Here is a 16,525-nt window from a genome sequence, read left to right as displayed (position 1 = left end):
AAGAATGTTCAACATCATTGATCATTAGAGAAATGCAAATCAAAACTACAATGAGATATCATCTTACACCGGTCAGAATGGACATCATCCAAAAATCTACCAACAATAAATGCTGGAGAGGGTGTGGAGAAAAGGGAACCCTCTTGCACTGTTGGTGGGAATGTAAATTGATACAGCCACTATGGAGAACAGTACGGAGGTTCCTTAAAAAACTAAAAATAGAACTACCATACCACCCAGCAATCCCACTACTGGGCATATACCCTGAGAAAACCATAATTCAAAAAGAGTCATGTACCACAATGTTCATTTCAGCTCTATTTACAATAGCCAAGACATGGAAGCAACCTTAAGTGTCCATCAACAGGTGAATGGATAAAGAAGAAGTGGCAGATATATACAATGGAATATTACTCAGCCATAAAAAGAAACGAAATTGAGTTATTTGTAGTGAGGTGGATGGAGCTAGAGTCTGTCATACAGAGTGAAGTAAGTCAGAAAGAGAAAAATAAATACCGTATGCTAACACATATATATGGAATCTAAGAAAAAAAAAAGGTCGTGAAGAACCTAGGGGCAAGACGGGAATAAAGACACAGACCTACTAGAGAATGGACTTGAGGATATGGGGAGGGGGAAGGGTAAGCTGTGACAAAGTGAGAGAGTGGCATGGACATATATACACTACCAAATGTAAAACAGATAGCTAGTGGGAAGCAGCCGCATAGCACAGGGAGATCAGCTCGGTGCTTTGTGACCACCTAGAGGGGTGGGATAGGGAGGGTGGGAGGCAGGGAGACGCAAGAGGGAAGAGATATGGGAACTTATGTATGTGTATAACTGATTCACTTTGTTATAAAGCAGAAACTAACACACCATTGTAAAGCGATTATACTCCAACGAAGATGTTAAAAAAAAAAAAGTTACAGTGACAAAATAAATAAATAAATAAATAAAAAATAAAACCTTCTGCATTTTTTATCATTGTTAACCATGTATAAGTTTGCCTCACTTAATGGACTAGGAGACCCCTAAAGATTAGAGACGGTGCCTTAGTTCTCTTTGACTTCTCAGGGCCCAGTGCAAAATGTGCAGTACAAAGAATGTGCCCAATAAGAATCTGTTGACTTTGAATTACTAAAATAAATTCAGTTAAGACCACAGCAGTCCAGATATTCTCTGGTGATTTACATGTTACTAGAAATGATCTGCAGGGACTTCCCTGGTGGCGCAGTGTATAAGACTCTGCGCTCCCAACGCAGCGGGCCCGGGTTCGATCCCTGGTCAGGGAACTAGATCCCAGATGCATGCTGTGACTAAGAGTTCGCATGCCACAACTAAGGAGCCCATGTGCTGCAACTAAAGAGCTGGCGAGCCACAACTAAGGAGCCCGCCTGCCGCTACTAAGACCTGGTGCAACCAAATAATATTAAAAAAAAAAAAAACTGGTATCAAAAATACTTCCAAGTTAATAATAAAAAATAACTCCTTAAATTTGTGTAAAAAAAAAAAAGATCTGCAAACATGATAATAAATTTCTTTACCATTACTTACCTTCCCTTACCAACTGCTCATACTATAAATGGAGTTTAGAAAAAAATTTTAAATTGAAATTTGCATTCCAGTGGAATGCCAAAATTTGAAGAGAGCAATTGTATTGAATGGCAGACTTTGGTGAATAGGTAAATTGTTTTTTAATAATCAGAATAATTGGAGAAATCTCAGAGACTTTCATTTTAAATTATAGGAATAAAGGGAGACTGAAATTAAACACTAGAAAATATGTTTAATAGTTATTCAACGTATATGAAATAGTTTATCTAAGATGACCCTGGAATATTTATCACGGGAGCTAGTGGTGGTTAAGAATAGATTAGAAAACTATCTGTAGAAATGGAATTAGATATTTTTTCTAACCCAGCCTGGGACCCTGGGGACTTTTTCAAACCTACTTTTCTATTAATCTTTGTTACGAAGGCCAGGGAGCGTAAATACCTCAGAAAATAGTAGCTCTGTAGGTGAACTGTGTGGTGAGACTTACCACTATGCTTTTCACAAGGTGGTTTTAAACTTTCCTTTCCTCATGTGGGACTTATTGGAGGAAACCTTGAAGAGTCAGCAGCACATTTATATTTGGTAATTTTTCAAATTATACTGTACATGATATGGTTATGAATCTTGTAGCTAAGAATCCTATTTTCATTTCAGCTTCACTAGTCAGTTAAAAATTCTGAAAACTTTTTCCAAGTAGCAGAGAGTGGGACACTATGGGGAACAAACAGATGTCCAGGAAGTAACTGGAGTGCCCTTTATGAAGTACAAACACAGCATAATTATGGCTGCTTTCTGTTGCTGGCTTGACTTCAGAAATGAAGAAAGTCATAGTTGATTGCCAGAGTTAACAGATTAGATATCTTGAAAGACAATGGGTACAGTTAATATTGTTGAATATTGATTCATTATTAATATCACTGGAAGTCTGAATCTTATGAGATCTACTGTTGTAATGTGACTAAAATATGAAGTGTCATTTGGCAAACATCACAAGACACGATTTCTGCTACAAGGGCAGAGAGTTGCACAGAGATGTTATGAGCCTCATAAAACAATGAACGTCTCCTACATAAATAAGCAGCACATTACTGATAGAAATGCAACATCAGGGCCAGAGCCCCCGTGGGGAGACGGCACAGAGGTTAAGTGGGGATGATGAGAAGGCACAGCTGCCTGGAATTCTGTGACATTTTCAAGGGTGGCCAGTGCAAAATACCCAAGGAACACTTTCCAAGGACCACAGAAACAGAATTAACACACAAAATTCTACCGTTTTAGAATCAGACCTCAACGTCAGAGAGGTTTAAGTCAGCTAAGAGGACGAGAGTAGAATTTAAATTCAAATTGAGCACGTGTAATAATATTACAAGAATAACGACTATGGCAGGAGCAGCTAAGTATATACCTAGCAGGTACTGTCATGGATGCAAAAAAACCACATAAGATGCAGTCCCTCTAGTTCAGGAAGTCACAATCAGGTTGAAGAGAGAAGTATAAAGACATGAAAGGGTGAAGTAAATCAAGGTAGAAGACAGGCAGGAAATAATTGTAAAATAATCAGAAGACATATATTAATCTCAGCCTGCCAACTAACTATGTGATCTTAGATAATTCACCTAACTCAATAAATATCTGTGAAATGAATAACCTTTTCAGAATCATAGTTTCTTCATCCAAGATTACTTTTCAGATCTGAAAATCCTTTCACAGGGTCACCTGACAAAACTGTGATGTAGACAAAAATGTTACACGTAGGGCTATTTAATTTTTTCTAGCATTACGGAGATATAATTGACAAATACAAATTGTATATATTTAAGGTATAAAATGTGATGATTTGATATGTGTATACATTGTAAAATGATTACCACAATCAGGCAAATTAACACATCCGTCACCTCACAGCTACAATTTTGTTTTTCTGGTGAGACCAATTAAGGCTGACTGTCTTAGCAAATTTCAAGTATACAACACAGTATTGTTAATTATAGTCATCATGCAAAACATTAGATCCCCAGAACTTACTCATCTTATAACTGAATATTTTTACCCTTTGACCAACATCTCTCCTTTTCCCCAACACCTCAAGTCCCTGGCAACCACTGTTCTACTCTGCTTTTATGAGTTCAACCTTTTTAGATTCCACATATAAGTGAGATCATACAGTATTTGTCTTGCTCTGCCTTATTTCACTTATTTCACTTAGCATAACGTCTGTCAGGTTCATCCAAGTTGTCGCAAGTGGCAGAATTTCCCTCGTCTGTGTGTGTGTGTGTGTGTGTATAAATATACCATATATATATACACACACACACACACACACACACAAGAAATATACAAGCAATGTATACACACACACACGCAATGGCATATTATTTATACCATGTTGACTTTATCTATTCATCCACTGACACTTAGGTGGTTCCATATATTGGCTATTATAAATAATGCTACAATGAACATGGGAGTGCAGATATCTCTTTGAGATACCAATTTCATTTCCTTCAGATACATACCCAGAAGTGGGATTGCTAGATTACATGTTAATTCTATTTTTAATTTTTTTGAGGAAGCACCACACTCTTTTCCATGTGGCTATACCAACTTACATACCTACGAACAACACACAAGGGTTCCCTTTCCTCCACATCCTCATCAATGCTTGCTATCTCTTGTCTTCTTGATGACAGTCATCCTAACAGGTGTGAGGCAATAGCTCATTGTGGTTCTATTTTACATTTCCTTGATGATTAGTGATGCTGAGCACTTTTTCATATACCTGCTGACCATTCCTATGTCTTCTTTGGAAAAAGTGTCTATTCAAGTCCTTTGCCCAGTTTAATTGGGTTAACTGGATTTTTTTTTTTTTTTTGCTATTGAGTTATATGAGTTCCTTATATATTTTGGATATTAACCTTTTCTCAGGTATATAGATCGAAATATTGATATTTTCTGCCATTCCATACTTTGCCTTTTCATTTTGTTGGTGGTTTCCTTGACTGTGCAGAAGCTTTTTAGTTTGATGTAGTCCCACCTGTTGATTTTTGTTTTTGTTGCCTGTGCTTTTAGAGTTGTATCAAAAAAATCACTGCCAAAACCAACGTCAAGGAGCTTTCCCCCAATGTTTTCTTCTAGCAGTTCTACAGTTTCAGGTTTTACATTTAGGTGTTTTATCCATTTTGAGCTAATTTTCAAGTGTGGTGTAAGATACGGGTCCAGTTTCATTCTTTTGCATGTAGATATCCAGTTTTCCTAACACCATTTATTGAAGAGCCTATCCTTTCTCCACTGTGTATTCTTAGCACCCTTGTCAAAGATTAGTTGACTGTATATGCTTAGGTTTATTTCTAGGTTGTCTATTCTGCTCCATTGGAATGTCTCTGTTTTCATACCAATAGCATACTGTTTTGATTACTATTCCTTTGTAACATAGTTTGAAATCAGGAATATGATGCCTCCAGCTTTGTTTTCTTTCTCAAGATTGCTTTCGCTATTTGGGGTCTTTTGTGGTTCCATATAAAATTCAGGATTTTTTTTTTAATCTGTGAAAAATGCCATTGGAATTTCAATAGGAATTACACTGAATCTGTGGATCTCTTTGGGTAGTATTTTTTTTAAATTATTAAATAATTAATTTTGGGGCCTGCACTGGGTTTTCATTGCCGTGCGTGGGCTTTCTCTAGTTGCAGTGAGCGGGAGCTACTCTTCATTGCGGTGCGTGGGCTTCTCATTGCGGTGGCTTCTCTTGTTGTGGAGCATAGGCTCTAGGCACGCAGGCTTCAGTAGTTGTGGTTTGTGGGCTCTAGAGCGCAGGCTCAGTAGTTGTGGCACAAGGGCTTAGTTGCTCCATGGCATATGGGATCTTCCCAGACCAGGGCTTGAACCTGTGTCCCCTGCATTGGCAGGCGGATTCTTAACCACTGCGCCACCAGGGAAGTCCGGGTAGTACGTTTTCATGTGGTTACTTAGCTTCCTTTTCTCTCAATTTGAATAACGCTCTTAGGCCTTTCTTGTAAGGCAGGTCTTGTGGCGATGAATTCCCTGAGCTTTTGTTTGTCTGGGAATGTATTCATCTCCCCTTCATTTCTGAAGGACAGCTTTGTCAGATATAGTATTCCTGGTTGGCAGTTTTTTCTTTCACACTTTGAATATATCATCCCATTTCCTCCTGGCCTACAAGGGTCATGCCAAAAAATCCACTTATAGCTTCATGAGGGTTCCCTTGTATGTGATGAATTGTTTTTTCTCTTGCTACTTTCAGGAGTCTCTCTTGGTCTTTGACTTTTGACAATCTGTATAACACGTCTCAGAGTAATCTTGCTTGGGGTCCTTTGAGCTTCACCTGGATGTTCATATCCCTTTTAAGATTCAGGAAGTTTTCAGCCATTACTTTTTAAATAAGTTTTCTTCTCCTTTCTCTCTCTCTCTCTCCTGCTTGAACTTCTAAGTTGTGTACATTCATTTGCTTAATGGTGTCCTCTAGGTCTTGCAAGATTTTGTCACTCTTTTTCATTTTTTTTTTTTGTTCCTCCAGCTAATGCTAAATGACCTATCTTCAAGTTGGCTGATTTTTTCTTCTTCATGATCAACTCTGCACTGTTGAAGGTCTCTATTGAATTTTCAGTTCTGTCATTGTATTCTTCAGCTCCAGGATTTCTGTTTGATTGCGTTTATGGTTTCTATTTCTCTATTATACGTCTTGATCTGTTATGTACTGTTTTCCTGATTTTATTTAGATATCTATGTTCTCTTGCATCTCGATGAGCTTTTTTTTTTTAAATTAATTTATTTATTTTTGGCTGCATTGGGTCTTCGTTGCTGCACGCGGGCCCTCTCTAGTTGAGGTAAGCAGGGCCACTCTTCATTGCAGTGCACAGGCTTCTCATTGTGGTGGTGGCTTCTCCTGTTGCTAAGCATGGGCTCTAAGTGCGCGGGCTTCAGTAGTTGTGGCATGCGGGCTCAGTAGTTGTGTCTCGCGGGCTCTAGAGCGCAGGTTCAGTAGTTGTGGCGCATGGGCTTAGTTGCTCTGCGGCATGTGGGATCTTCCCAGACCAGGGCTCGAACCCATGTCCCCTGCATTGGCAGGTGGATTCTTAACCACTGCACCACCAGGGAAGTCCCTTGATGAGCTTTTAAAACATGATTAAAAAAAATACTTTTCAGGAAATGTGTCTATCTCCATTTATTTGGTTTGGCTATTGGAGCTTTACTAGGTTCCTTTTGTGGTGTCATGTTTGCCTGATTCTTTGTGATATGTGTAGCCTTGTACTGGTATCTGCGCATTTGAAGGCACAAACACTTCTTCTGGTCTTTACAGACTGGTTTTGGCAGGAAAAGACATTCTTCTTTTAGGTCCCTGAGCTGATGGAATTGCCTCTGGGATCCCAGTTAAGCAGGATTAAAGCCATGTCATAGGGCTGCTGCTGGGTCTGTGGCTGGTGGACTTAGGCAGGTGTGGATCCTATCTGCTCCCTGGGATGATGCAACTGCCTCCAGGACCTTGGTTAGTAGAGCTGGCACTGGGACAAGGGTCTGCCTTAGGGTCCTCAGACAGTGGCCTGTTACCAGATGTGTGGCTCCTGCCAGGTCTATGGGAGGGTTCCTGCCAGGTCCTGGGTGGGCAGGACTGCCCCTGACCATTGCTGAGAAAGGCTGGAACTGAGTCACGGGACTGCTTCGGGGTCCACAACCAAGTCTGAGGTCTGTATCCCTGCCTCTGGGTATATGGATGGATGTGCCTCTTGCCAGGTTCCTAGGTGGGTAGGACTGCCCCTGGCCCATGGCTGAGTGGGGCTGGTGCTGGCTAGGTCATAGTGCTGCTTCAGAATGCACAGTCGGACCAAGCTCAACAGGCCTGCCTCTGGGGGCTTGGAGAAGCATGTCTGCTGCCAGGTCCCTGGGTGGGCAGGACTCGTCTTGGAGCACAGCTGGTAGGAGTTGGGGCGAGTCGCGGTGCTACTTCAGAATCCTCCGTCAGACCGAGGTTGGCAGGCCTGCCTTTGGGGAAATGGACAAGTGTCTCTCTTGCTGGATGCCTGGGTGGGAGGGATTATTTCCAGATTAAGGCTGAGAGTGGCTGGAGCCAGGTCACAGGCTGCTTCAGGTCTACAGTTGGGACTGAGGTCATGGACCTGTTACCCAAGGCATGGGTGGGCGTGTTTCCTCCCTGGTCCCTTGTGTGGTACTGGTGGTGGAACCAAGGCCAAAGGGGGCTACAGCTGAGTCCACAGGGGAATAGGCCTTTTCCCAGGCCTGTAGCCACAATCATGGAACCATGGTTTGTGAGCCTGCCACCTGGGTGAGCGTAGGTTTTCTCAAAATGACCTTCCTTAGTCTTGGGCTATGCTGGAGTTTTGCAACCTCTTACTTGGATCCCAAAGCTCCTACAAAGGCACTTTTGTCTATGGATGGCTGTCAAGTTATTGTTGCTGTGGGGGGAATATGGGCGGGGGACCTCCTATTCTGTCATCTTGCTGTAAAATTTTTTAAGCAAATATCAAGACAAAGTCTGACACATGATTTAATCTTGAAGAGGATACATCTGAAACCAAGATAGTCATGGAAAGTATGGGTTATATGGTGGCTGTAAGTATGAGCAAAAGGCAGCCATAGAGGAGGGAGAAGGGGCTGGAAAGACAGGTAGAGAACAGAGAAAGGATTTTCTTGTAGGCTGGGCACATGTAAGCCACTAAATAGTTCTGAGAAGGAGTATGATCTGCATTTGCATTTGCAGAGGTGGTAAGGAGTAGGGTAGAAATGAGGCAAATATAGACAGTGAGACTGTCAAAGAGCATTCTGGGATTGGCTGGCTATGGATGGGGTAGGGGGCAAGGGAAGGGTCTGTAGTATCTTATGGATAAGGTTGACACATCTGCTACTTAAGAGTGACATACAATGCAGGATTCTGAATGGGAGATATAGATCCAGAAGTTACTGTATAGAGTTAGGAGTTGAAAACAGAGGCACAGGACCAACTTGTATGAAGAAAATAAATCCAGTAGGTTAGAGGAGTGCAGAAGATGTAGTAATTATCTAACCACAAGGTGATGGAGGCCTAAATTACAGTTGAGATCATGGGGGAGAAAATGGGGAAAAGTATGTCGGAGATACTGAAAAGGAAATACTGACAAGATTTGGTGACTTATTATATAAAAGGTTTGAGTCTAGTGGTTGAGAGAATGCAACACATAGCAAAGTTGGAGGGAAAGATGAGAACATGAGTTCTGTTTGGGCACAGTGAGTTTATGGTAAAGGCTGAAGTAGAGATGGCTGCAGGCCCTGGAAACTTAGAACTGAGTTCAGGTCCAAGATACTGATTTGAATATTATCATTCTGTGACTAGATTAGCTGTGGAAGAGACAACAGACAGAGGAGGGAGTAGGCAGTCAAGGAAGGAGACTTGGAGACCACTGAATACCAAGGTGGGAAGGAAAGGGAAGGAACGACACAGTAGGGGGAAATGATACAGGAAACTGGAAAATTTCAGGAACACGTGAAGCGTCACAATACATTCAGTATCATGAAAATTGTTTCCTAAAAAGTGGAGAAGTATGCAAACTATACTCCTGTGTAAATACACTGAAAGAAGTCTGGAAGAATATATAATTAAACCCATAATAAAAGTTATCTCCTGGAGGAGAGGGGAGGGAATTTGAATTGTAGAGCAAGAGAGGCAAGGGGAACTTTAGTCTTATCAGTGGTATTTGAAATTTTTCTAAGAAGAATGTATTCCTCATGTAATTCAAAAGTATTGAAAAATGGAATAAATAGACAAAACTTTCAGAATACAACAATGCTTTCAGGCAGAATATGCTATCCCAGGGAACGATTTGTTTTTAATACACACTGAAAAGAGATTTATTGTAGTTTCCCTCATTTATCTATCAAATTAAGAACACCTCTGTAACATAAGCAAATATATTTTAATTCTATATTCTTCATATTATTTTAGGTAAATGATTGGCATAGTGGTAGCTATTTATTTATTCCTATTACAGAAAATGAAAACATTTTAATCACTCTTATTTGCTTTATCTCTTTATGTAAGAGCCAAGTACAAAACCTATTTTCATTGCCAATGTGTCTATAGGACACTCACCTACAGGAAAGGAGACCATGAACTTCTGTTGACAGAAGTATACTGGGTAATTTTTCTGCTTTATGAACAATGGACCTATGATTTTCTTTGTGGAACTCCCAAGATGTTGGAGCTTTTCCTTTCTGTTTCTATGTCTCCCTGAAATACTGATCACTTCAATAACTTTTGATTATAGCACAGTAAACCACAACCTGGAATCATTCCAGGGATGAAAAAACAAAGAGCTTTTTCCCTCTCTACCTTTCTCTCCTTATGAATTGCATTTCAAGAGGACCTGACCTTTATTCCTGCCACCATGCTGTCATAGTCAATGAAAAGTACAAAGGAACAAATTCTCTTAAAATGTAGCAAACACAATTCTCTGCAGAGAGTATTTACTTCTAACAATAATGGTATCTCAGCAATTTGCACTCAAGTGACTTTCTTGGTAAAGCATATCCACTTCTCCTTACTCCAACTTTTTTTGTATTTGTATTTTTTTAAACAGTGTTATTGAGGTGTATTTTACATATCATAAAATCCACATTTTCAGGTACACAGTTCAGTGATTTTTAGTAACTTTACCAAGTGGTGTAACTATCATGATAAATCAGTTTAGAATATTTTCATTCCCCTAAATAAGGTCCCTCCAGGCATGTACAGTTAATCTCCTGTACATATACAGTCCCTTCCTGGCTCCCCACCCCCTGACAATCACAACTCTACTTTCTGTTTCTATAAATTTGCCTTTTCTGGACATTTCATATAAATGGAATCACACAACATACAGTTTTTCTTGAGTCTTCACTCTGACTTTATAGAACAAAACTAGAAATTTTCCTTTGGCCTTTAAGAAAATCACACATTTAAGGAAATGCATAACCTTTCAAATAAAACATTACAATAAATATTGTTTAACATCTAAAAGACTAAAAATATTAATCCTCTTCTTTAAGTTCTAAAATTAAATTCTGAAAGTAATAATATAGTATAGTGCCAGTAACATGAAAAAATAATCATTTATCTATTTCACATGTTGAAATAGATAATAATATAGCTATCCTTGAAGCTTCAAATCATTGTAACATCTTAAACTTTACATACAGGTCTTTTCCTTTTACTTTTTTAGGATGGATGTGTAACTTTCCCTTCCAGGAAAATTTTTAAGTGGCCTGTTTACTAACCAAGTTAACACCTATAGTTTAGTTCTTGTGTAAATGACAAAACAAATATTTTCCTCAATATTTTTAAAAGAAGCAAGATAAGATTATCATGTGTAGGGAGAGGGACTGAAATGTTCCAGCCTTGCCTAAGGGATGCATCTGTCCAACAATATCCTCACTTCTGTGCATGCCTCTAACCCACCAAACTTGTGCACTGTACTTACACGGCGGAGAAGGACAGGCCTTTACTCTTTTAAAGTCAGCGTGTCAGATTAGGAGTTATGCCTTTCAGTCTACTGTGAGTTTTGGTAATGCCAACAGCTGGATTACAAAAAAGAATTCTTGACAATATTTTAGAAATTGCTGATGTCAGATTTAGACGATATAAATGGATTAGCTAAATGCCTTTTTTGAATGAAGTGAACCTGTCACTAAGCACTTCTGTCCTTGCGTGTGAATCCAGTATAAAATAGCTCCACTGAGCTCTAACAAAATCAAGAGATAGTGATTCCTAAGCTTTTCTCATGAAGCCATTTTAATTATGAGAGAAAGATTCTATGAAGACTAGAAAAATGATTGTTTATATGATTACATCCTCAATGCCAATTTTAGACAATTACAGAAATACAGAAAAAAGTTATTCATATAAATAATGTTCCAAGATAGAAGTCAGCCAGTAAACAATACATGATATTGAGCTCCTCTTTGAATGCTCATTTTAAAACGTGTTACCCCTTTATGCTTTTACTTCTACTGCCACTATCTGAAGAGCAGGAAAACAATCAACACTTGCTGATAAAAATTCGTATTTCTACTACATCTCGAGAAGCAATGGGACTATGTTTAAGATTTGAAACTAAGAAGAAAAAAGATCAAAGTCAGCCAACCTGGGAAAAAATACTGAACAAGGTCTAAACTCTAATAATTCCAAGTTATCAAGAACACACTGTTAGCCAAAATCACTTCTCAAAGCCCTAGAAATCAAACCTGTTGAAAAATCATAGGACACTTCATCATTCTGGACATTTCAATACCAAAGGTTCTTTCTTGGTTTTATCTTTGTTGTTAACTGATACGGTAGCTCCGCTGAAAATCAAACTGTTATGTATAAATGTGTTGCAATGATTTTATTAATAAGTGCAAAGAGAATTGCTTTATTTTTTGTTTTGTGAAGTAACTCAAACTTACCAGATCATAGGTCAAACAAGAATAGATTTTGCTGAACTGCTTTTTTTTTTCTTTTAATAGGAGCAACTAAAAAATAAATCAATACTATGAAAAGCTCAGATGAATGCTTCTTGACAATTCCTTGGAAAAGTGTTGGTAAGCCAAAGTAAATACTGTATTTAGAGAACAAGGGCATAGCAAAATACTTAATACAACACTGCCAACCTCTGTGGTTAAGACTGAGGCAACCAATAAACTGTTAAAGAGAAAAATGGAAACTTCCCTAAGAAAAGATTTAGAGAAAGTTGAGTGTGTGTACCAAACACAGGCACACTTCTTTTTTTCTAGCTCAAATTTATGAACTAACCAATAACTTGTTTTAGAAAGCAACCGCAAATGAAAACATCTTCGTAAGTTCATTTTTGAAATAAAAATTGGCACAATACCTGTTCTGTTACTTCAAGACATATAAAGGATTTAAAAGTTATTTTTAGTTAAATTCATTTTAATGATCTCCATTTGTCTTTTGATAATTTGTCACACAATCTATTAAGAGGTATATAAAAATAAAAAAGTAAAAATCTCTGCACAGACACTCCAGATTTATGGATAGAGACAAGAGACTGAATGAGCTTCTGCACGATGGTGGGTAGCAAGGTTTGACAGAGAGGTGTCATCCTATCTGAATCTTTACGGTTGCCCAGCGGGAAGAAGTTAGTTCTTTAAGACCGTACTTAAAAAAAAAATTGGAAGGTACAGAAGAAATTAAAAAATACTAATATGCATTTGTTTTAACTGGAGATCTGCTAACCAGAGGGACAAACGGAGGCCAGAGCAATGTTAGCTGTGCCTTCTCTCCATAATCTCACTTCTTGATTTGTGTCTCAGAAACACACAGGAATTTATAAAATGCAAGTCTGTTTCTATCGTTTTCCTGCTCATATTCCTGTAATTACCCTCTGCCAGTTTTAAGAGAAAAATCCAAGCTCCTTAATATGGGGCACAGTTGCTCACGCTCTGACCTACTCATCTTCGTCTCTGACCCCACCTGTAGCCCCTCTGCCAGTCTCAGTTCCAAAATCCAGATGTCCTGTCTCCCCGCCGCACTCGCAGCTCTCCTCCAAGCTGTCCTCACTGCCCTACCTGTTCTTGCACGTGCGCTTTTTTCTTCCAGAAGCACCCTTCTCTCGGTTTCCCTGCCCAGTACCTCCACGAATCCCACTCGCCTTAGTTCAAAAATCACCCTCTTTCTGAAACTTCCGAACTCCAGGTCCCCACCTGGTCTGTGCCCTTCCTCTGCTCTCACACGGCAACCTGCGGACGGTTTTCGAAGCGCCTTAAGAGAGGCACTCGAATCTTAGGTATGACTTTATCACCAGCCCATTTCACAGTGTCTGGTACGCAACAGGCACTTAGCGAATGTCTATTTAATGATAATTATGGAATTTTTACTCACTTATTCTCTGTGTCCCCAAGTACAAGGCATATGTCTCTCATTCTCTGAATCCCCAGCACCCAGCAAGTAAATGCCACACAACTAGATCTCAGTGAAAATTAATAACTGTTGAAGGAACCAACACTGTACCAGCCTCCAAGCTCTCCTCTTCCAATCAAGCCTGCATGCTGATGGAAGATTCCTTTTCCAACATACCAACTTACCATGGCTCCCATCACCTAACCCTACCCAGCTGGAACTTTCCCTGGTTTCCTGTTACCTGTAGCAGGAAGCTAAGCTTCCCTACCTCAGTTCTTTTGCATAGAAATGCTCTTGCCTTGATCTCCGCAGGCTCTCTTCTCTCCCGCCTTCTTGTCTCAATTCAGGCTTCCCCTGCCTAAGCAAACTAAAATGGTCTTTGGGTCAGTCTATTACATTAATCTACTTGTTTCTTAACTCCCCCATTTATTAATGAGCTGAAATGGTCTTCACAGGCTTTTTGTTTGTTTTTTTTTCCTGTGTGTCTTGCTATTGCCTCCCTCACTAGAACATAAGGTCCATGAACTCCAGGGTCTGGCTGGCTTTGTTCACTGCTGCATCCTCTGTCCTAAAGCACTTCCTGGAAGCAGAGGTCAAGTGCTGAACATCTGTTCAGTGAGGGGCAAGCCTGAACAAGAAATAACTGCAGGCTGGCATTCGAGGTCCTCAATGGCTTGGCCTCACCCCACCTTCCCAGCCTTTTCCCCCACTGATTCCTCACATGACTTCTGTTTGGTATGTCCCAAATACACTGTACCTACTCTTGCCTCCTAACTGGGCCCATCTACAAGAGCCTTGACTTCTTTTTCTTCATATTTAAATTATCTTCATTTTAAAAATCCAGCTCGAACTCCATCTTTTCTATAAGGCAATCCAAAGTGGCAAGCTCTTTAACTGTATTATTTATATAATGTCTTAAAAATCTTTCCATTCTTTAGGGCTCTCTGTCTTATACTTGTAATGACATTTTTTAAATTATAGAAATAGGTTGTCAGTTATAATAAAAGATGAAAAACCTTTAAAAGGAAAAATTCTATATGTGAGGAGTAAATAAGATTCAGACCCCATTTTACCTATTTTAAGAAAATTGTATGCCTTTTTCCTCAAGTATACCAAAGAAGTTTGCTTTCAGGTTTAACGTGCAACCTAAAGGTTAAAGGGCAACATTCAAAATTTGTGAGTGAGAGTTGGTTCTAGTAACAACTGTGGTGTCCACTTTAATTGCAAATAATATTGACCACTGAACATACTATGAAAAGGCATCTAAAAAATAACTCTTCCAACTTTTAATGTGAGCCTAGCACAGTCCAACTGACTAAATAATTTGTTTTAATCCATAAAATAAAATATAACAAACCAGGAATGCTTGTGTGATAAGAATGCTTCTGTGACAAGAATTACTAGTCAGAAATTTTTCAAAAGTTACAGTAAGTTTTAAATAGTTTTACTGATCTGTATCCCGATGACCCCGGTGGTGGATACGTGCAAACATACCTGCATATGCGGGCCTGTATATCAGCACAGATGATGCAATACATGATGTGTAAACAAAGGAAACATGCTAACCTGGATAGCAATTTGGCAGCATTAGCATCCTCTGCTGAATTCATGTCATCCCAGCAGGAATTTCTCTGACTTAGCTGCAGGCTGACCTGAGGAACGCCATCAGACAGCTCTGGTTGTGGTACCCTGTGGGCCTGAATAGATCCCTCACTCCTAGATTTTGGGATCTAAAAAATAAAATAAAATAAAAAGAGAAGAATTTTTAAAAGTCTTTCCAATTAAGTTATTGAAGATAATTTATTTGAATTTATTAATAATCTAATGTATTAATCACACTCCAGAAAAATATCAACCGAGGTATAAAATTGAAAATGCATATAAAAATTCTTATATAGCAAAGGGCACAGTGAAGGGGAGATACCAATATTTCTGAGGGGAACTTTCAAACCATTATGGCCCATACCCCTCTCCTGGATTCTCATACAAATCTTCCCCAGGCCTAACCTCTCCTTAGAATAATTATTCTATGTAATGAGAGATTATGAGAGTATATCAGACTGCAACCTAGAAGGAGAGAAAAAATAGTCAGAAAGAGGCAGAAAAAAAAAAAAGGCTGAGAACCACTGAAATAGAGAATGCCAATGTGAGAAAGGTGTCCGGAAATATTTACTACCAACAAGCAAAATACACACCAGTTGGCAAGTTTCTATTGTAATCCTCTGTTGTAGGGCAACGTATGGTGTAATAAATTTTGAATTAAGGAAATAAATAGGAAAAACACAACTTTTTTACTTTTCTTCTATCTCTGGAATCATGGGCAACCCAAGTGCCAAATGAATAGTGGGTGTATTGACTTTTCATATCTGAGGTCTCTCCGACCCCAGAAATACCTTCATGCTCTCTTATTTTAGGTCAGAAAAAATGAGAATACAACCAATATTCTTTTCCTAAAAATGTGTAAAAATCATGTCAGAATTTCAGGAAAGTTTCAAACCCTTGGATCAAAAGTATTCACTACACTGGAAGCTTTTTCTCATCTCTAGGACTTTTCTCTTGCTTGTCCTTTCCTCTACAATGTCATGTGTTGATCACTGGCCAATCACCAACCAAACCAAATCCTAAACTCCTTTGAGGTTGAGATAAGAATCCACTGCCCACAGAGCTTCACTAACTACCCTCAGGTCTAAATAACCTTTCCCAACTCTGAATTCCTGTAACTCACCACCACACAATCTACACTTGATTGCATGTCATCTGATACCGTAATCTTAGTTATCTCAAGTTTCTAGGTCACGTGGCCTCAACCAGATCGCTCCTCCTACCTCGCCCTTCTCTTCTTCTTCTTTATATTATTCGTAACATTTTTACCAAGAAGTCTAGCAAAGTTTTGAACCCATTAATAAATACTTATTGTCAGACAAACACTCTTCAACTGCAAGATATTCCCAAGACACTGACTGACCAAGAGGCTAGGATAATGGACAATTAAAAAGAGTAACACGGACAATTATGGACATAAATATTTAATAAATTCATACCACTATGAGGATTACATGAAAATAATTTAGCAAAGAGTTACATTTAACA

General features: G+C 39.1%; 1 protein-coding gene across 3 annotated transcripts in view; it reads right to left on the bottom strand.

Moving 5' to 3' along the window:
* Positions 1-16,525, bottom strand: part of FAM13A (family with sequence similarity 13 member A) — a 333,205-nt gene that overhangs the window by 124,390 nt on the left and 192,290 nt on the right. For all 3 annotated transcript variants that reach the window (XR_009701148.1, XM_061192618.1, XM_061192617.1), the window contains one exon: positions 15,002-15,165. Coding sequence is in view for 2 of the 3 variants with exons in the window: in XM_061192618.1 (XP_061048601.1) it covers positions 15,002-15,165 (164 nt within the window). In the remaining variant the exon portion in view is untranslated. The remainder of the gene's footprint in view (positions 1-15,001; positions 15,166-16,525) is intronic.

This window comes from Eubalaena glacialis, chromosome 5, assembly GCF_028564815.1.
Source record: "Eubalaena glacialis isolate mEubGla1 chromosome 5, mEubGla1.1.hap2.+ XY, whole genome shotgun sequence".
Taxonomy (NCBI): domain Eukaryota; kingdom Metazoa; phylum Chordata; class Mammalia; order Artiodactyla; family Balaenidae; genus Eubalaena; species Eubalaena glacialis.
This window is presented reverse-complemented; position numbering and strand designations above follow the sequence as displayed.